Below are 21,905 nucleotides of genomic sequence, written 5' to 3' on the forward strand. Positions count from 1 at the left end.
TGAGGTTTACACATTTTAATTTTCAGGCAGAAATACAGACACTAGATTTCTGGAACAAAATACTTGTATGAAAGAAAAAGTTAAATACACTTTATGAATCAGCTTTGAAGCATATGTTACAATGAACACATGGAAATAAACAGATTCAAAGAGAAAAATTACAATATTTTTTTCAGAAGGAAATTCCATGCCATATTAATTTACAAAATTAAAACTACCAAGATCACTAGCAAAAGTTAACCACTTAAAAAATCCCACCACTTGAAAAATGTCCAAGTATTAAACATCATCAATGGAGCCTCTTATTACATTTTTCATACAAGTAAACAAACACACTTCAATTTCTTTTCCACTTTTTTTTTTATTTTTTTATTAGAGAACCTTATTTTGTACACAAGGTATACTAAGGTTTCATGTTTTCTCAAAAAATATTCCTGACTGAATGGGTTTAGTAACACTAAATGACAATGCTAAAATGTAATTTTAGATTTTAATCCAACAGCAAAAAGGAAAAACAAAAAGGCATATATCCTAACAAAACAAATTTGTACAAAACACAAAATATCAGAACTTTAATTACCATACATTAATCAATAAGAAAGGAAATCGAAGGAGTCAAATACAACAGAAGTACAAATACTTTGCACTTACGCTAACTGGTGTGACATGCTTCGTCATACTTTATCAAAGATTATGTAATATGTGACACTTGTCTAACAGGAGTGCATACCTTGGCCTACAATACTACAAGGCAAATATTTAGTTCACCACCAAAGACAATCCACTGGTAATTTGTATTTGTAAAAAATAATAGAGGGAATGCACTCTGAAGAACTGTAGTACTTTTTACAAGTCTTAATTAAAAGACCAACTACTAGCAACTGCCTTCCCTTTATCAGATTTAGAACATTAACATAATATGACATATAACACAGTAGCATGTATCCAAGTCAGGTTACTGTTTGAAACCCTGCAGCTGTTCTGTCACACCGACATAAATTTCATCTGATCTTGATGGTACAGCTTGCTGAGGGAGTTATTACAACTGTAGAAGGGGAAAAGGCTGCACTTCTTAAGTAACTTTTAACTGTTAACCAAGTATAGTAGAGTTCCTCTTCTAATTTATTCAAAGCAAGCAGCATTCCACACAAATATAAACTGTTCTATTTTCATTACAGAGAAAGTTGTTCAATTCCTCTGACTAGTAATTATTTTGTTTTATACCAAAATCGTTTTAAAATATTCAGTATCCATTCAAGGAAGCAAATTTCAGTGAGTGATAGAAGTGTGTAGTATACTTGAAAATGGACAAATTTAGTATGAACTAAGTTGTTAAAACTGAAGCAGCAAAGGTCCTGTTCACTTTTATTAAAGTTAAAGCCACGATGAACAGTAAAACTATATAATTGTTACTGTAGTAAAGTTACACATCTGCATAATTACATTCCAGTACTTAGTTGAAAAAAGTAATAAAAAAAGGCTACTTGTAATATTTTGTAATGTAAGAATAAATATTTCCATTACATACTCTGGTTTGCATATATAAGAAAAAAGCAGTTTCTACTTATATGCATTACTTTCACAGTGCTAATTCAGTTTTCGACTACTACTCTTATAAACAAATGTATGAAGCAAACAATTTTTCAGTCACAAGTCAAGTAACTGTGGCTGTTCTGTAATTATAATAAATTTGAAAATACAACAAGCTTACTTGAGAACACATATAATGTCAAAAAAAAAAAAAGGTCTTTAAAAAGCATACACTTTAATCTTTACTAGTTTTTCACTTGGGAGGTATACTGGACCCACATTTTAAACCATTAGAAGACTGCTGACTCTGATTCATGCTACAGTGATTCACAGTAAGTTTTGATTCAGTGAAAATGAACAAACAAGTTCCAGTCCCTAACCGCAGTTTTTCGATAACTTCCAATTTATTGTACTGATTAACAAGACTTCACTGACTGCCGAAAGGTGAGTGTTACACTGCAGCACCTCAGTTTATAACTGAGCTTATAATAAGATACACCTTCGTTTTGGCTTCTGCTCTGGAGGTTCCAGAGCAGCCAGGATTGCTTCATCAAACACGTTTTTCAGCCCCTTCTGTAAAACAGTAAACAAAAATAACTTTTACCTCATAAATACTGTTAAGTATCCTACCAGAAACATACATTTTTCTACACCTTGAAACACCAAACAAAACCTAATTTGTGAAATACCTGTCATCAATCATTTCCTTGTAAAGTTCCATATAATATAAAAGGCACATCAATGATTTCCATATAAAACACTGATTATACACAGTGAAGACAAAGTATACACTTTAATAAGATTTATGTTTAAGAAAACTAAAAGGTTCGATATTTCTTTAATCCACAAGTAATACCAAAACTATTCACTTGTTTAATTGCCTGTTACAAATTATGAAACTTAAATTCCAATAAAGACCTCAATGATTCCTTTTGCTTTAAAACACAGAAGTCTTAACTCAGAATATGAGAAAGATTTCAGATTTTGTACATCTGTAATTTTAAATTAACAAGCTAAGCAAATACACAACAGATAAAGTATTTAATATGCTGTTAAGGAAATAACATATCACATCTTGGAAACATTATAACATTATGAATGATGTAAATATTTAGGCAACTGAATGAAAACATTTCAACCACTTGTATAAATGTCAAACAATTATGTTTAAAATATTGTTTGTGCAAAAATTCTGCAAAAAATGACAGCTGTACACTACAGTACAAGTTTTCTGTTAAAATTATCCATGCACTTGCTTCACAATTTTACCCACATTTCTCTTTACTTTCACACTTTTTCAGGCAGTAATTTAAATTTCTAAACCCTAACATATTTAAAATATTTTTTCTAAACTGTTTATGTACCCATGTACATCCATGACTTTGTTACAAGGCCCCTAACAACATGCAAGTCTTAAAACAAAAATCAAACTACAGCCAAGGTTTGATAAGCATCTCGCATACAACCTGTGATTTCACATAATTTCCTCACAAATTTGTTGCATCAAGTGTTGCAACAGGCAAAAAAGAAACAGAATGCAATATCTCAACCATATCAGTATTGAATACTTTAATAAATCAATTCATTTGCACTGAAATAATAGCACATTTACTCATTGAACAAGAAATAAACTATATTCACAATTAACTGAACAGCCAATTGTCCAATGTAGACAGCCTCTCAGAATCATGGTTTTCAAAATAAACTCATAATTTAACATGTGAGAATATCTAAAAAGATTCACAAGTTGTGTTTGTGTGTATTCATTTGTAACTTAAAGGCACATTTTATCAAGTATGTAATTGCTAAACTGGTATGTATTACTGTGCTTCACAAATCTACTAGTAAATTTTAGTTAAAACTTTGATTCAAAATAACTAGAGGTTCCTAAAAATAATCTCTAATCTTCTTAAATCTAAGAGTTACATTGCTGAACAGTTTACTTTAAATATTATAATATACAAGTATACAGAAATGGATTGGAAACTTCAAATATTTACTGCAGTGAAGTAAAAACATTTAATATCTAACAACCACTTGTTCTTACTTCAGTTATTTTATAAAATTAATACCTTTACAATCATTTGCCTGTTTCTATATGAAATCAGTGGCAACCATGATTTTAGATCATTAAATTTTAAATAATTTTTTATCTCAATGTTTCAACCTTCCTAAGTCATCTTCAGGTTGAAATGTTGCTTTATTAGTAAAAAGTGTTAATACCCACACCAGTCTTTCTGAGATACATTTTGACTTCAAGTGGGTTTCTTGTCACCAAGAATTACTTTAACTAATTTTAATTTGAGAATACAGTATTTTAATTCACACACTGGAGAATTATATTATGTACAATCCACCTACTCTTAACCTGTTGACTGCCATGTATTTCAGCTGCTACAATACAACTCTAATGCTTCTGCATTTTGTAACTTTTTTCGTGACGCCATTTTAGATCAAAAGTTAAACAATTTGTAAGTAGGTCAAATGCATGTATGATGCTGACATCTAGCGTTAAAGTTAGGTATTATTGAGAACGAATTAACTTGTCCATGGCACTGTGTTACCGATCGGCTTGGACGAGTTATCTCGTCCACGGCACTGGACAGGTTAAGGTGGCTATATCACCTAACATCACTAAGCCTAAATTTTTATGCAACATTTAACACCTGAAAACTTAGATGATTCTCTATGCTGGTTTTAAAAAAACATTATACTGATGAAGTATAATGCAACTGTGGAATATTTATTAATGTACAGATTAAATACAAAGAGTTTAGTTAATCTGGAAGTAAGATGGACTCATGTCCTGTACAAACAAATGGAATAGTAACATTGAGTCGTGTTTGAATATTCAGTGCGGTAAAACTTAGAAGGTAAAAAAAAAAGGTACTCTATAACATGTACACTTGAACAAGAATGGTCAGCCTGGCTGAACAGAACAAACAGAAAAGGAAAAAATTATTACAAACTACTCTGTTTATATAAATTAACTTTATATTTATGTAACAAATTTAAACTTAAGTTAAAAAATATTTGCAAAAGTAATTACTGTTTAAATACACATGCAAGTATTTTTCACTGATTAGAAAATTTATTCAAACCAATCACTGTAAGCAGCTGAACTGCACTTGTAATTCTTCTCAAGAACTGTGCAAGTTCATTGAAATACAGAATCAATCATTTTCAACAGTAGAGGGTAAAGACAATAATGCACATCTGTATTTCTTCATAATTCACAAAGCTTGAAACATGAATAAGAATACAGAATTATCTAAATGTAAAGCTTTCTTATTTCACTTATTTTCCAATGTAAACAATTTATCCCATCAGATTTCCTGGTTGGGAAGAAGGGAGAAGATGAACTTAAATTATGTTAGCAGTCCAAAAAAACAGTCAAGTGTGTGGTTTTAGACATTCCCAACAATAAAAGCACTAAAAATATGAATCAGTGCACTTTAGTGACACAAAATAAGAACAGTATGCTAAATTAGCTATATTTTTGGATTAATTTGAGGTTCTAATCTATGTAGCTAGTTCGCCTTGATCAAAATATTATACTTTAAGGAATTACTGCAAAGAATGTTCAAGATAAATGATGAATGCACCATTAAAAGGAGCTGTTTCTTCTACCTTAACTTGTAAAAGATGTTTACTCTTGCTCAAGTTAGAATTATAACCTTATCTGGTATCATATCACCAAACTAGAATATTATGGACAATTTTTTTCTTCCAAAACTGGTACTTGACTCAAAAGGTTTCCATAACTTAAAGTGTACTGATCATAACACTTGGGAGCTATTTTAAGTAATGTAATAAACATAGTAATTCTGATATTTCAATGTTCTCACATCTTTAGCTATAGCACAGTTCTTCAAATACAAACTTTTAGTTCATAGCTTCATAACCTTCACTGATTTGAAGTTCAATTACATTATTGGATTAAGGAGGTCAATCCCCCTTAAACTAATGTATTTGACCATGCCCAGTTTACTCTAGTCATGCCTAAAACAATTTCAATTTGAGGGTAAGGCTGGTAAAGATCCTTATGAGTAATAAAATATAATCAGGTAAAAGTCTCACATGCTCAGTACTGATGGTTAACAAAAATGTAATTAAACAAAGGGAAAAAAGTCATTAATTTTCTCAAACAATTTCAAATGCCATGGTTACAACAGATTCTATCTCATTTAAAACTAAAACAATTTGAGAAGGAAAATATAAAAATCGACTAAAAACTAAAATTGTCAGTATTATCACTAATTGATAGTAAGAACACCAAAGCAAACAGAATAGATCATTATGAAATCAGCCCTCTGCAAATATCTGTTTTAAATTATGGGCATAGTCAATCCAAATTTTACCTGTTTGATTACAGGTAACGTTCCCAATATCATAAGTAATGTATTACTTGAAATTAACTACAGACTATCATCATGTAGCTCACTAGAATAATTTTCAGTAATCAATCCAAACAAACATATCTAAAATTGAAATGTATGAAAAAGACAAAAATTGTTATACATCTTACACAATAATTTTTACAGAAGCTCTTTGTTACACACACAAACACACTATTATACACTTTCTTCTTTACTCTCAAGAGTGTTTTATATAAACTCTCCAAGTTCAGGATCACATGCTGAGTTATATTCTGGAATGGTATAATGTATCACAACATGCCTGTACTTATCAGCAGTTAAGGCACCATCACTTTTGTACTGATATCAAAACAGATCTTGACTGATGCTTGTACTGATTCCCACACCCCTTATTTCACTGGAAATTTTGTCAAAATTACTACAATACTGTTGTTGCTGGGTGTTTCAAACTTAAGTTTGTTTTTAAAGCACGTCTATAGGTTTGATCATTCCACTGTTTGTTGTCTGAAACATACTTCAATCTTTTGGTTATTTTGGATTCGTTATCCCGATTTTTTTCTAATCAATTAACAGTTCATTAGAACAACTTTATGCTAAAGTATAAAATAATGTTCTCAACATAAACATTCAAGTCTGTATTTACAACAAGGTCATATGAAATATCTAAGTGACTAACTTCTATCACCTAAAGAATACACTGAAATTCTTTAGAATTTTTTTATTTTAGCAACTTGTACTAAGAACAGTGCCAGTTTCACACACACTCTTCAGTCTTGTATACTCATATTGAAACAAAAACCTTGCAGAAATGTTTGCATCAAGGATATTTGACAAACTCAAAATTTGATGTTTACATACTTGAGATGCAGGAAACCTCCACGTTCTTTTAAAGAACTTATGTTTGCATGGCACTCTTATTAGCTAAATGACAACCAATTACAAGTTTACTATCAACATGTGCTTGTACTTTAGTGCAGTTAATTTCCATACTATAATAGGATAGCATTATCATAGTATTAGCCTGTCATACTCCATTTTCCTCACAGTTTCTACAATTCTTTTCAATTGTCTGTGTATATCACATATTTATAAACTTGTTAAATGTGATAATTCTAACTGAAGTAACAATTTTATAGTGAAAAACAAGTGCAGTGAAATATTTTAAGATTATTCTGAAATACTTAAACCAGACAAAGCTTAGTACATTGCTGAAGAAGCTGTAAAAATAAACATACTTGTGTCAAAGCAGAGCATTCGACATATTTGACAGCCTTAAGTTCTTTGGCCAGCTTTTCTCCTTGTTCATATGTGATCGGTTTTTGTTTATTCTTAGCCAGTTTTTCAATAGTTGCAGCATCATCACGTAAGTCTATCTGTGTACCAACCAACAAGAATGGTGTCTTCTGACAGTGGTGTGTTATCTCAGGAACCCACTAGGAAGAAGAATTTTAAAAAAATCTTCATACACATAAAAGAGATCTCAAAAAAATTGAAAACCCCACAATAATTAATTTTGAATGACACTGCTAAACTCAATTATTTACTGGTATTTATCATAAAATGCTTAGAAACAGTAGCTTTAACAGAACTTTAATTTTGTATATGGGCTTGGTCATTTTAACCCACTTTGTAACTATTGCATAACCATGAAACTATCTACTATAGATTTATCTTTGTGAAATTTGGATTGGTTTTAGTAAACATTATACACTTGTTTGTATATAAAATATACGTTTTAATAAACTATTTTTATTGAAAATTTAATTTATTTTTAAAATCTCCACTGAGTCAGCCTGAGTGCAAAGTGGTTTTTATGTTAAAAATGAAAAAATACCTTTTTTTCCCACCATACACTCTTTAAATTCTATTTCCATAACCCCTAGGGTCTCAAACAATTCTAAGACTTTCTTTTTCAGCACAACTATATTGTGTCTTACCTTTTCCACCCTAACAGGCTTATGCAATATGGCTTTTAAAGCCACACAACAAAAATATTTGAAATAAATCTAAGTTACTCATTTTGCTTTCACGAATGATTGCACATTGTAACAAACACACACTATTCTCAGTCACTGTAAAAAAGAGCAGTTTATCACATTACAGAAGCTTTGTATGAATAGTTTTCAGCACATTCAAACTGTAACATGCTACACTTACAAGATGTCAAACAGTAAGTGTGTGTATGAATAGTTTTCAGCACATTCAAACTGCAACATGCTATACTTACAAGATGTCGAACAGTAAGTGTGTGTATGAATAGTTTTCAGCACATTCAAACTGCAACATGCTACACTTACAAGATGTTGAACAGTAAGTGTGTGTATGAATAGTTTTCAGCACATTCAAACTGCAACATGCTACACTTACAAGATGTCGAACAGTAAGTGTGTGTATGAATAGTTTTCAGCACATTCAAACTGCAACATGCTACACTTACAAGATGTCGAACAGTAAGTGTGTGTATGAATAGTTTTCAGCACATTCAAACTGCAACATGCTACACTTACAAGATGTCGAACAGTAAGTGTGTGTATGAATAGTTTTCAGCACATTCAAACTGCAACATGCTACACTTACAAGATGTCGAACAGTAAGTGTGTGTATGAATAGTTTTCAGCACATTCAAACTGCAACATGCTACACTTACAAGATGTCGAACAGTAAGTGTGTGTATGAATAGTTTTCAGCACATTCAAACTGCAACATGCTACACTTACAAGATGTCGAACAGTAAGTGTGTGTATGAATAGTTTTCAGCACATTCAAACTGCAACATGCTACACTTACAAGATGTCGAACAGTGTGTGTATGAATAGTTTTCAGCACATGCAAATTGCAACATGCTACACTTACAAGATGTCGAACAGTAAGTGTGTGTATGAATAGTTTTCAGCACATGCAAACTGCAACATGCTACACTTACAAGATGTCAAATGGTGTGTGTATGAATAGTTTTCAGCACATTCAAACTGCAACATGCTACACTTACAATATGTCGAACAGTAAGTGTGTGTATGAATAGTTTTCAGCACATTCAAACTGCAACATGCTACACTTACAATATGTCGAACAGTATGTGTATGAATAGTTTTCAGCACATTCAAACTGCAACATGCTACACTTACAAGATGTCGAACAGTATGTGTGTATTTAAGTTTTTCACTGCAGTTACTTTTACAATAATACATAAAAGATAAATTCAGTATTTATATTCTTTACAGTCAAAGTCTCAAAAGAAGCCTACGTTTTGGAAAGGACACCAAGTACTTTAAAGAATTTTTATTTATTAAACTGCAACTTAGAGAACAAAATAATTAGATGCACAACAAATAAAATATTCTAAAACTAGGATAATTTCACATTTAATATTTTTAATAGCATGTGATAGGAGGATATGACATGCAAGATGGCTATTTTTGAGTAAATTAAAAGACTCCCAAACTAAGTTTAGATTGTATCTCAGGACAGCTTTATCAGTAGAAGTGTTAATACCCATACAAACCATCCTTAGGTTGTGTTTTAGCAATATCTAAATTATAAATATGACGTATGTTAAATTCAGAAACTCAGAGAGGGTTCGAAATATCTAAAATTAACAAGTTGGAGCAAAGTGTCAATTGACATATAACAGTGAAAACCGAGAAGTCAAATTTCTTTTTATTGTTAAGAAATAAAAAACTTAGCCTTCACAAATACACCAGAATTTCAAACACCACCACAAAATCTCAAACTGTAACATAATACATTTTAATCAATATATTGCTGAGCAAAGGGGGATTACAAACCAAACAGAAATGTAAAAAATAAAGTTCAATACATTTTAACTGAACACCCCACAATAATTGTAAAACTATATAGTGTATTCCACAAAAATAATTTTAATGAAACACTTGAAGTGCATGGAATTCCAAACATACTTAATATCACAAGCAGTAATTATTTTTTACCTTTTCTTTAACATTTTCAAAAGATGAAGGAGATACAACAGAGAAACAAACAAGAAATACATCTGTTTGTGGATAGCTCAGAGGACGCAGCCGATCATAGTCTTCTTGGCCAGCAGTATCAAATAAACCAAGAGTGTATGGTTCTCCCCCTATCATCACGGTGACTGCATAGTTATCAAATACCTGCATATAAAAGAATGAGAGTATAAAGTCTAAACATAAATCATATATCTCATTAAAACCTTTTAGATAATTAACACCCAACTCACAAAAGATTTGTTTATGAGCACAGAAGTAAAATAAGCATTATAATTCAACAAGTTTCACACTGATACAGAAAGATTCCACATGCTTCACAATGAATCATTTGTGGAGTAAAAATACGAAGAATGAAAACTGAGAATTCAGTTAAGATTTGAAGATATATCTGTGTAAAACATGGCAAATTCTGAAAGTGTTTTAATTTAGATGTACAGCAACCTACAGTTTGTTTTACTAGGACAATTCAACTGAAGATATTCACTCTTGTACAATACCATGCTATATTCTGGACCTTTTTACGACTACACAAAAGTTGGTTTCAATCTCAACATTCCACAGTTACTCTTTACAGATTATTTTAAATTACATAGTAAAACAAAATGCTTCAACAGTTATGAACTAAAACCATTTACTTTTTAACTACCTCGCAGATGAGCTGGAACCTTCCCTGTAGGCTGTTCTTTTGAAACCACTGATCTAGACAATTTTCCTTAACTATTCATGTTTCTACATTATGACTCGGTGATGTCCACATGTACAATTAAAAGACTAATCTGAGATCATTTTCAATGATACTGATAAATTTTACAAAAAAAGGTTTGCACCACAAAAAGAAACTTACAGTTGGTACATATTCTGACGGAAACTTGTTGGTTGTGTAAGATATCAACAAACAGGTTTTACCCACTGCACCGTCACCAACAACGACACACTTGATGGTTTGCATGTTTTAAGATTTGATGCGCCAAGGACCTTTCTAGTCCCACGCTGATACCTAAGATATAAAATACATAAAATGAACAACTAAGCCTAATGATCTTTTATCACGTTTACTAAAAAAGTATATCTTACACAAATGTTCAGAGTTTATGAAAAAAAAAAGTTCACTAATTTGCAACAGGCTTCTCAGTTGATTCTCATTTGGTAATGCCAATAGACTTAATACCCTGTGGTCTAGGTTACAATTTCTTTTTTCTTGAGGTGCTTTATTGTACATGTGTATCCATACCTAATTTTAACAGAGAGGAACAAATTATCTTAGAGCTCTTTTGCTTACCACAATTAATATCACTTCAAAGTTAATCTGTTTCAAAACCTAATCTCCAATTACCATACAACTAATTCCATCACCATTTTTAAATGATGCTAGTTACGGAATACTTGTAGTTTTTCTGGTATGAAAGTTTGACTTATCATTAAAACAATGCTACAGACAGTACTAGTAGGTATTGAAACAAAAAATTGATGGATAAATAATATTGCTTAAAGCATATACTGAAAAGAAACTATACATAAAAAGTGAGACTGGGGAATTAGAAATTGAAATGGTACAAATGCCATTAAATAACATTAAATACACAAAAGTTAAACACTATTTGATATAATTTGAATACAAACTTTAGATAAATTAAAGATTATAAACTGTAATGAGAAGAGTCATTTCTTAACACGTACAACCACACTCTACACATTTCAGTTACCTGTACTCTTCATCATTTCTTAACACGTACAACCACACTCTTACACGTTTCAGTTACCTGTACTCTTCATCATTTCTTAACATGTACAACCACACTCTACACAGTTCAGTTACCTGTACTCTTCATCATTTCTTAACACGTACAACCACACTCTACACGTTTCAGTTACCTGTACTCTTCATCATTTCTTAACACGTACAACCACTCTTTACACATTTCAGTTACCTGTACTCTTCATCATTTCTTAACACGTACAACCACACTCTACACATTTCAGTTACCTGTACTCTTCATCATTTCTTATCATTTCTTAACACGCACGCAACCACACTCTTACACGTTAACTTCAGTTACCCTGTACTTTTCATCATTTCTTAACACGCATAACCACACTCTACACTTTCAGTTACCTGTACTCTTCATCATCATTTCTTAACATCGCATAACCACACTCTTTACACATTTCAGTTACCTGTCTTCATCGTTTCTTAACACGCATAACCACACCTCATCATTTCTTAACATCGCATAACCACATCTTTACACATTCAGGTTACATGTTCATCGTTTTCAGTTACCTGTTCTTCATCATTTCTTAACACGCATAACCACTATTTTCTACATTAACCACACTCTTTACATCACTTCTTAACAATTTCACGTTTCAGTACCATTTCTAACTTACCTGTACTCTTCATCATTTCTTAACACGTTATAACCACACTTTCTTACCTGTACTCTTTCATCATTTCTTAACATGTTACCACACTGTACTTACCTTACTCATCATTTCTTAACACGCATAACCACACACATTTCAGTTACCTGTACTCTTCATCATTTCTTAACATCGCATAACCACACTCTTTGCGCATTTCAGTTACCTGTACTCTTCATCATTTCTTAACACGTTATAACCACATCTCTACACATTTCAGTTACCTGTACTCTTCATCATTTCTTAACACGTTACATACACCACACTTAACACGTTGCACACACTTTTCAGTTACCTGTACTCTTCATCATTTCTTAACACGCATAACCACACTCTTTACACATTTCAGTTACTTGTACTCTTCATCATTTCTTAACATCGCATTAACCACCACTCTTACACATTTCAGTTACCTGTACTCTTCATCATTTCTTAACACGCATAACCACCACTTTCTTTACACGCTCTTCAGTTACCTGTACTCTTCATCATTTCTTAACACGCGTTACAACACACTTTACATTTCAGTTATCCTTAACACGCATAAACCACACTACTCTTTCATCATTTCTTAACACGCACTAACCACACTCTTACACTTTTCAGTTACCTGTACTCTTTCATCATTTCTTAACACGTATAACCACACTTTTTTACATTTCAGTTACCTTTTTCTTCATCACATTTTCAGTTACCTGTACTCTTCATCATTTCTTAACACGTTGACAACCACACTCGTTACCTGTAATCATTTCTTAACACGTTACATCCACACACTTTTACACATTTCAGTTACCTGTACTCTTCATCATTTCTTAACACGTACAACCACACTCTTTACACATTTCAGTTACCTGTACTCTTCATCATTTCTTAACACGTACAACCACACTCTTTACACATTTCAGTTACATCATTTCTTAACACGCATAACCACACTTTTACACATTTCAGTTACCTGTACTTTTCATCATTTCTTTCTTACACATTTCAGTTACCTGTACTCTTCATCATTTCTTTAACCACACTTTTACAGTTACCTGTACTCTTTCATCATTTCTTAACAGTTTACGTTTTCTTAACCACCACACTTTACATTTCAGTTACCTGTAATTTTCATCGTTTCTTAACATTTATAACCACACTTACACATTTCAGTTACCTGTACTCTTCATCATTTCTTAACACGCATTAACCACACTTCTTACACCATTTCAGTTACCTGTACTCTTCATCATTTCTTAACACGTACAACCACACTACACATTTCAGTTACCTGTACTCTTCATCATTTCTTAACACGTACAACCACACTCTTTACACATTTCAGTTACCTGTACTCTTCATCATTTCTTAACATGTACAACCACACTCTTTACACATTTCAGTTACCTGTACTTCTTTCTCATTTCTTAACATCAACCACACTTTCATTTCAACCTGTACGCATTTTCTTAACACGTTTACCTGCAACCACACTCTTTACACATTTCAGTTACCTGTACTCTTCATCATTTCTTAACACGTACAACCACACTCTTACACTCTTACCTGTACTTTTTTCAGTTAACCTGTACCTTTCTTAACATCATTTTACTTTACCTGTACTTCTTCATCATTTCTTAACACGCATAACCACACTCTTTACATTTTCAGTTACCTGTACTCTTCATCATTTCTTAACATGTACAACCACACTATTTACACATTTCAGTTACCTGTACTCTTCATCATTTCTTAACACGTACAACCACACTCTACATGTTTCAGTTACCTGCACTCTTCATCATTTCTTAACACGTACAACCACACTCTACACATTTCAGTTACCTGTACTCTTCATCATTTCTTAACACGTACAACCACACTCTTTACACATTTCAGTTACCTGTACTCTTCATCATTTCTTAACACGTACAACCACACTCTACACATTTCAGTTACCTGTACTCTTCAAGTATGAAACAGTTTTAAAATTTAATTACCATTCAAGGAACTACAACGCTTCATACACATCCTGAAAATATAAGGTCACACACCCAAGGTCTACAAGGTTTGTTGGTTTTATTTTATATGCAAAAATACAAGATTTGATAATCATGAATTCTTGTTATTTGGAGGTTATGAAGATTTTGCTTGTGAAATTTGAAAATTCTTTGTTGTATAAAAGTATTTTTAATTTTAAAATATCAAAATTACTTTGCATGTTTGACAGTCAACATTAAAAAAAAAGATATTTTAATTACAAACTCTTAAGTTAAAAACCTGATATTTTGCATACAAAAGCCTTATAATGTTTTCCAATAACCATCAAAACTTTGTAAACATGCCTATATTATCAAAAATCATAATATAATTACTCTAACGGATACTTCCAGAGTTATGGACTTGGATTCCATCCATCCATAATGGAAGGGTTAAGACTTAACTTCCCTCAGGTTTTATTTGATTACCTGTACAACTAAATGCTACTTAACCTGTGAGGAAGCCAAATCACAAAACTACTTGCAAAAATACCCATCTTCATAGTTCTCATGTGCCAAACATTGAAATTATAAAAATAGCATGAATATGTTAAAGATGACATATACACATATTTATAATAACATGGGTAAGTTAAATTTTGTGTATGACATTTTATTTGACATCAAAGACAGTATGCAAGGTTCAATCTAATTCTGGACATTAACAGAAACACTACTTCCCAATAGTCAAGATGATTTGCTAATCAACTCTATATGACCATTTAGAGCCAGTAACAGAAAGACTAGATCCTTAACATTTAGTTTTGTGATGTAAACAGATAGTCTGTGGAATTACTTGGTATGTGCAACATTCATATCTGGTACCTGTAAGATATTTATAAATACTTACAGCTAAAATAGAGATAAATTGTACCTTTAGGACATTCTATTCTTGTTACTGACATATTTTTCATGTTCCAAAATGCAAAGTTGGCAGCTATACAAATTCATTTTTGGAGAGCCAAATCTGCAAAACTCAACAAGGCTTAAAAAATATCAAATTTCTACTCAGGTGTAAAAAGAATGTGAGTGTGCAGAGAGAACTATAAACCTTTACTTTTTTGCATATAGTTTATTGTTAACTACTAAACCAAGTTAACTGAAATGTAAAATTAAAAACTTCTCAGCTTAGCCTAACAAAACTTCAGTAAAACAAACATCTTAAATTTTACAAGCTTGAATGTCCTGTAAAAAATTAAATTTAGTGATAAATTTAGATTTATGTTAGTTCTAATTGGCACCCACTACAACTTGCTTTTGATGCAAGAATTTCTGCTCTGGAGAGAACAATGTAAAGCAACACCACCATAACTCAGTCTGCAATCTACAAAACATATCCTTGAACATGCTAATTCTTACAGCTGTGGAGACATTATAATGTCATGATGAATGACAGTATTTATTGGTAAAGAGTAGCCCAAGAGTCATCTACCCCTACAAAATTATGGAGAGCTACTGTAGGTAGCCCTCAAGACTGAAAGGTAACATATGTGGAAAGGTTAAGAGATGCAATTATTACAATAATTAATTTGGAACTTTGTGATTAATACTGCAGTCAGTGAAGAGGAAAAAACAAAGTATTATTCAGTTCTTTATATATTTTAACTTCCTATATCACTATACAAAAATTTCACAATGTTATGGTAGAGAAAATATTTTACTGACAAAACTTTTGATGTTCATTTAGGAAGTTTCAGAAGTTATAAAAATGAAATGTAAAAATAACTATTCTAACATGAAAATCAATTTTCAATAAGACACTCAGTATAAGCTTCAAATATTTATTAATAATTAAACTTTTTGTGTGTACAACATACTTATGACAGTTGCTAAAAGTCTTAATATTCTGAAGAAACACAATTGATTCACACTGATAATATAGCTCCAGAGATATGAGATACTATGTACTTCCAAATAATAGTAGGGTCCTGGATAATGAGGGAGGGTGAAAATTTGAGGGTTTTCTCCCCCTATGTACTTCATGTGGATTATTTTATGTTCTGCTTGGAGTAACAGTGGTGCCAGTACTAATACTATCACATCTGGGTAAAGTACAAAAGGAAATGAATGTGACACTTGTCTTTAAACTTTATTTAGAGCATTTTGAGTTAAAACTGAATCTTCACCAATAATAAAACAAATATGCTGTAACATTAATTTTAACAAACATCTAAGGAAACTGGTGAGTTACAGACCAGTAACCTGTCAATTTCCTTTACATTCAATGGAAACGTTTCTACTTTATGTCTCAAATAGGTCAAAGCCTATATGCCCCTTCACGATATGGCTCTCAACAAGCCACAGAATGTTATAATTATAACCTAGCACACACTTGCTTGACTTGCAATGACTAATGTGAGCAATATTTGCTTGAGAAGCAAGATGGCCAAGAGTTCTCTCAAGTAAGCAATACCAGCAGATTTCCCTGCCTTATTGGCCAAAATTTAATAATCATACAGTCCTGAATAAGTATCATACAGGGTGGAAAAGCAGCTGAATATAAATAATCATACATGTACACTGATAGTTTGATTTGTATTGAGATCTGATTATTTACTTGTTCCTTGAAAGATATATAGATTGGTAATTCAGTCTTCTATTTCAGAAAAATTAGAAGAAATAATTCAGATGAGCTGACATACAAAAGAAAATACCTTTGGTTTGAATACTTAGTGATATAGAATGTAAACTTTTGTACCAGGTATGTTTATGAAAAATTTTGTGCTTTATAGCACATAGATTTTTTAAATTATCACATACACTACTTAGCTCATGGTATGGACAAGCAACTGTACTTTGATTCTAGTTGAATTTCAATCCATGACATGTTGGAATAAAAATAAATCAAGAATTAAAAATTTCAGACAGCAGCTAAAAACTTTTAAATTGGTTGGGACCTCAAATCAACTTGTGATCAAAGTTAAGTAATCACACCATCCTTAACTTGAAGTTGATATTATCTATGGCAGAATACTATACTTTGTTTCTAACTATTGAAACAACATCAGTGGTTGAACTAGGCTTTAAAGATAACTTTTTAAAAATTTGAATTTTTCAACCATAACATTTTTTTTTTTTTTACATATATACATTGCATAAAAACAGTTATTTTTTGATGCACCGTTGTTTCAGGTTAACATGCAAACAGTAAATTGTAAACCAACAGTGCCAGCCACCTAACACCCAAACACAAAGAACATGTGCAATAGGATATGGGATAAGAGATTCTAAAGCTGCACATTAAGCTCATGTGATGAACATTTATGAACAATGACTTAGTCCTTTATCAGTAATTAGTCGCAAAAATACTGTACAGACTAAACATGTTATTCAAGAGTCCAGTATTTTTTTCAGGTGTGTAAGCATGTTTACAACTATGTCAGAACTTCTATCTATAGCTACTCAGCTCCTCAAGTGCACTGTAACCTACCATGGAGAATGATTAAACCTTCATTTCATTTAAGAATGTGTATATAACAAAATCAAAATCTAGTATTTAGATATTCTTCAAGAAATCAAAATTACAATTCAAACTACAGTTTAAAACAAATTTTCAATACATTTTAAAATGTACTAAAATAATGTTACCTAAGTGGAATATAGCTTTATCTTACAAAGTTTGCAAACCATTAAGAAATGAAACAAAAAAAAAAACAGGAAAGTTTGTTTTGGGAATGAAACTATGTGCCATCAGCCAAAATTTTGAATGTCTGATCATGGTGACAGCAAAATGCCAGCATCATCCACTATCAACTTCTGGGCTACTCCCTTGTGAATTATCTTACAATGATTGAAATTCACTTGTTCAGTCTGATTCAAACCAAAACAGTTGACGTTCATGAAAAATAAAATACACATATACATACATAGTATCTAGACCACTATTCTGTCTTTCACATCCCAGCTGCCTTAACAAGCCCTTGGAACAAGGTGAAAGTTCTTGTTGGCAGTTAATATGCCATACATAATGTGGTCATTCTCCTCTGCTTACATTCACATGTTTTCAGAATTACAAAGTTTAAAACCTAATAAGTAATAAGAAAACCTAGTCTAATAATAGTAGTTTAAATGTAATGACAATGCTGCTTAAATTCTCATTTGGAATGGAGGGAACTAACAGGAGGCTTGAATCATCTCCACTGGATAATTCACCCTTTGTTTCTGTGGTTTTGGATATTTGTTGTACCAAACATGAAAAATGTTCCTTATAAATATTTATGTTAATTAAGAAAACAATCATGTATTTATTTTTTTCTTCAGCTAAAACAGTGTTTAGAAATATCAGTAATTTGTTTCTCCTCATTATTTCCTAACTCATTTAGTTTGGTTTTGAATTATATTTTATAGTAAATGTGCTATTCCTGGAGCTAATGTGCTACGGAATAGTCTTGGGGTAAGAACAACTTACATTGTAAACTACTATTTAATTCAAAAAATATTTAAGTAATGAATCAAAATATTCTTAAACATCATTGTATTACAAACAAAAGAAAAATGTAGCAAGTTTTATCTTTTTCATATAATTGAAAGAACAATTGGTAGTATCTGGATAAAAATTTAATTTGTTTCACACTATCTGCACTCTTTATGCAAGTATATTACTTTAAATAGTTTCAGATTTGCATTAGAATTTATATTTTTTAGAATAAAATCTCTGTGAATGAAAATATTACATTCAAATTTGACCATACACCAATATGGATGATTGCTAATTTAAAAAACAAATTAAACATTTATTTATATTTGTGAAAATTTATTGTCATGATAAGAGCAAATATTATTTTAACAGTTCCTTAAAGCATTACAACAGTATCAACAGATCTGATTTATGACATTTTTAAAATAAATTTTCAATGTAATTTCAGGACCAACTTTAAATAAGACACATCTAAACACAGTAATTAATACCTGTAATAAATTGCATCTTATATTCTTTTAAGATATATATCAACCGTTTTTCTGACAGTTCAAAAAAATTGAATCTATTAAATTAATTTTTTAATTCCTAAAGAATAATCAATAGAATCTCGTATATTTTATTTGCATGGATTTTTTAAAGTTTGATACTGATTGAGATACATTTAAACTTTTTTACGTTATCACATTCATTCAATCTTGTTAAACTTAATTATTAATTGTAAAAGTACTGTATGTTAGGGAAGGTTGCTAGCGTTTAGAATTGACGCTACGTTACTTAACTGTTTAATTACGTTCAAGTATTTTACTACACCTAGAACTTGGCTTTTTTCCTTGTGATGTAAATTTAGGTTTAAAGTTTCAGTACTATTAACAACGAATTAATAGTTAAAACGTACTTTTCAATTCTTTTAACCTTATTTAAACTATTTAAAATAAATAGAAAAATCGTATAAACAATTTTGAGCGAAAACGTTGAAATGTTAAGAAATAACATCTACTATCCAAAGTTACAAACTAAGCCTAAAGTCAAACTTAAATTAAATATGAAGGTAAAGAAATAAAATACTTTAATTACTTACAAATAAAATATAGCCTATAAAAACTTACACTTTTTTATAAATTGTATATTTTTATATAATACTACAATCTTCAATCATTAAAGATAGTTACGCGTAAGACAAAGCAGGTTAGGCTAAATCAGGGACTTAACGTTGGTCGCCATTTTCTCAATGCTGACATCAAGCTTACACCTGATTATATTTGACTCAACGCATAACGTTGTATCGCAACTTACAATTACAAAGATACAGTCACACCAAAAGCAGCAGTACTTCAGTACAACAGTGTTTTCTTTCCTTTCCTTTCTCTTCAACCTCTACAATATTTACGATAAACGTTTAAAATTCCTTTAAATCGTTTCAGAAACATAAATTTAAGCCAATAACTCTTCGTACCAGTACGATGGTCACCTTATTCAGAACACTCCAGATATTCTCAACACTGGGCGTTGACATGCCGTGTGCTGACATCACACTTCCGTTTCCGAAAATTTGTAATTATGATACATTTATATATATGAATTAAAAATGCTCGAGACGTTATAATTGTAATTAATGTGAACTTGAATCGTGAAATATATGGCATGTTATTTATGCTTAATTTACGCTTTACGCTTAAATCTCAAAGAATTGTGCAATAAAAATACAGCATGGAGATTTATAGAACGAATTTCGATAATATTTTGATGTTTTGGTGTTTTCCAAAAGCAAAGCCACATCAGGCTATTTGCTGTAGGAACCGAGGGGAATCGAGCCCTGATTTTAGTGTTGTAAATCCGAAGGCTTACCGCTGTACCCGAAGGAGGCTCTCAATAATATATACACCATATTAAATAGAAATTAAAGCATTAAGTCATGAGTTTATAAAAAAACCTGTTTCAGTCAGTAATTTAAAAAAACTAAAATAAAAACTCTACAATAACAAAAAGTAACTGTTATCAGATTCACAAAAAACAGAGCCTGTAATACTTTCTCCTTGAGAATTTTCAGGTCTATAGGCTGAAAGTAATAATGCATGAGAACCCTTTTATATAAGTATTACCTTTATTCACTTTAATTTACCCTATACTTCAATACTAAAATCTAAAATTATATGAATACAGCGCGGGAGATATTTCTCGTTTGTATTTTCATAACTGAATTTCACATTTATTTTTATGCTTATACAATCTATATTATCAGACTAATTAATTATGCAGTCATTTTTTAATTACAGTACATCGTTACTATAATGGTTGAAATTGAGTTGTTTTTACTACTCCCAGTGATTCAGCAGTAAGATTGTGGGCTTATAATGCTAAAAATCAGGTTTTAATACCTGTGTGAGGTACAGCACGAAACATCCCGTGTGTTGTTTTGAGAATAACGACAAAAAAGGTTTTGTTGTCAAACTTTTATGTTTGTAGGTTTATTCTATTAAGTTAATATATTTTACTCTGAGATGCTGTTCAGTGACTTAATTCACTTTTTGTATCGAAATGTTCTCGTAATTTAAGAATGGGTAAACGTTTTAAATCTGTGTAGGCACACGAAAACAGCCCGAAAGCAAAACAACTAAAGCTTTTGACGAATTATCTACTTGGAACAATTCTTGATAATCTACAACAAGTGTATGTTGTTCAAATTTTTATAACTGTGAGTTTTGTGCCCATGTTATTACGCAAAAGGCATTTAACTGACCACCTAATATCTGAAATATGCATAACGCCTCCGCTTCTATCCTTTCCATTTAAACCACTTAAAGCACAGTATTTTAGCTAGAATATTAGATAAACTCAGATACACTGTGGGTATATTAAAGACAAAATGTATTAATTCTTGAACATCAAAAATAGAAATATATTGACAAAAAAAATTAATTATATAATTATTTACTAACTACCTTATACAGTTATTTTTTCTTTTTAATATTTGGTGAAGAGGTTTTGGTTTGGTTTCTTTTGAAATTCGCGCAAACCTATATCCGGGTTATCTGCGCTACCCGTACCTAATTTAGCAGTGTAAGATTAGATAGAAGGCAGCTAGTCATCACCACCCACCGCCAACTCTTTTACCAACGAATAGTGGGATTGACCTCCCATTATAACG

The 21,905-nt window shown here is 31.3% G+C and overlaps 1 protein-coding gene across 5 annotated transcripts; it reads right to left on the bottom strand.

Annotated features, from left to right (window-relative positions):
- Positions 1 to 20,304, bottom strand: Cdc42 (Cell division cycle 42). 5 transcript variants are annotated; one of them, XM_076509096.1, is made up of 5 exons: positions 20,214 to 20,304; positions 10,740 to 10,892; positions 9,857 to 10,039; positions 7,145 to 7,342; positions 1 to 2,103 (listed from the first exon to the last, which is right to left on the bottom strand). In XM_076509096.1, the coding sequence occupies exons 2-5, from the start codon at positions 10,842 to 10,844 to the stop codon at positions 2,014 to 2,016; spliced, it is 576 nt and encodes a 191-aa protein (XP_076365211.1). In that variant the 5' UTR covers positions 10,845 to 10,892; positions 20,214 to 20,304; the 3' UTR covers positions 1 to 2,013. The 5 variants fall into 5 exon arrangements, with proteins under 5 accessions (XP_076365211.1, XP_076365214.1, XP_076365209.1 ...); XM_076509099.1 differs by having other exon boundaries at positions 20,229 to 20,289; XM_076509094.1 differs by having other exon boundaries at positions 20,054 to 20,288.
- Between the last annotated feature and the right edge of the window lie 1,601 nt (positions 20,305 to 21,905).

Source organism: Tachypleus tridentatus, chromosome 6, assembly GCF_004210375.1.
Source record: "Tachypleus tridentatus isolate NWPU-2018 chromosome 6, ASM421037v1, whole genome shotgun sequence".
In the NCBI taxonomy this organism is placed as follows: Eukaryota; Metazoa; Arthropoda; class Merostomata; order Xiphosura; family Limulidae; genus Tachypleus; species Tachypleus tridentatus.

Bases quoted from the DNA above. Each gene is read 5' to 3' on its own strand.
- Cdc42 (XM_076509096.1), bottom strand. From the start codon at position 10,844: ATGCAAACCATCAAGTGTGTCGTTGTTGGTGACGGTGCAGTGGGTAAA. The intron at 7,343-9,856 runs GTAAAAAATAAT...TCTTCTTCCTAG, and splicing joins TTGAAAATGTTAAAGAAAAG to TGGGTTCCTGAGATAACACA. The intron at 2,104-7,144 runs GTATGTTTATTT...ACTGTTTTACAG, and splicing joins AATGCTCTGCTTTGACACAA to AAGGGGCTGAAAAACGTGTT.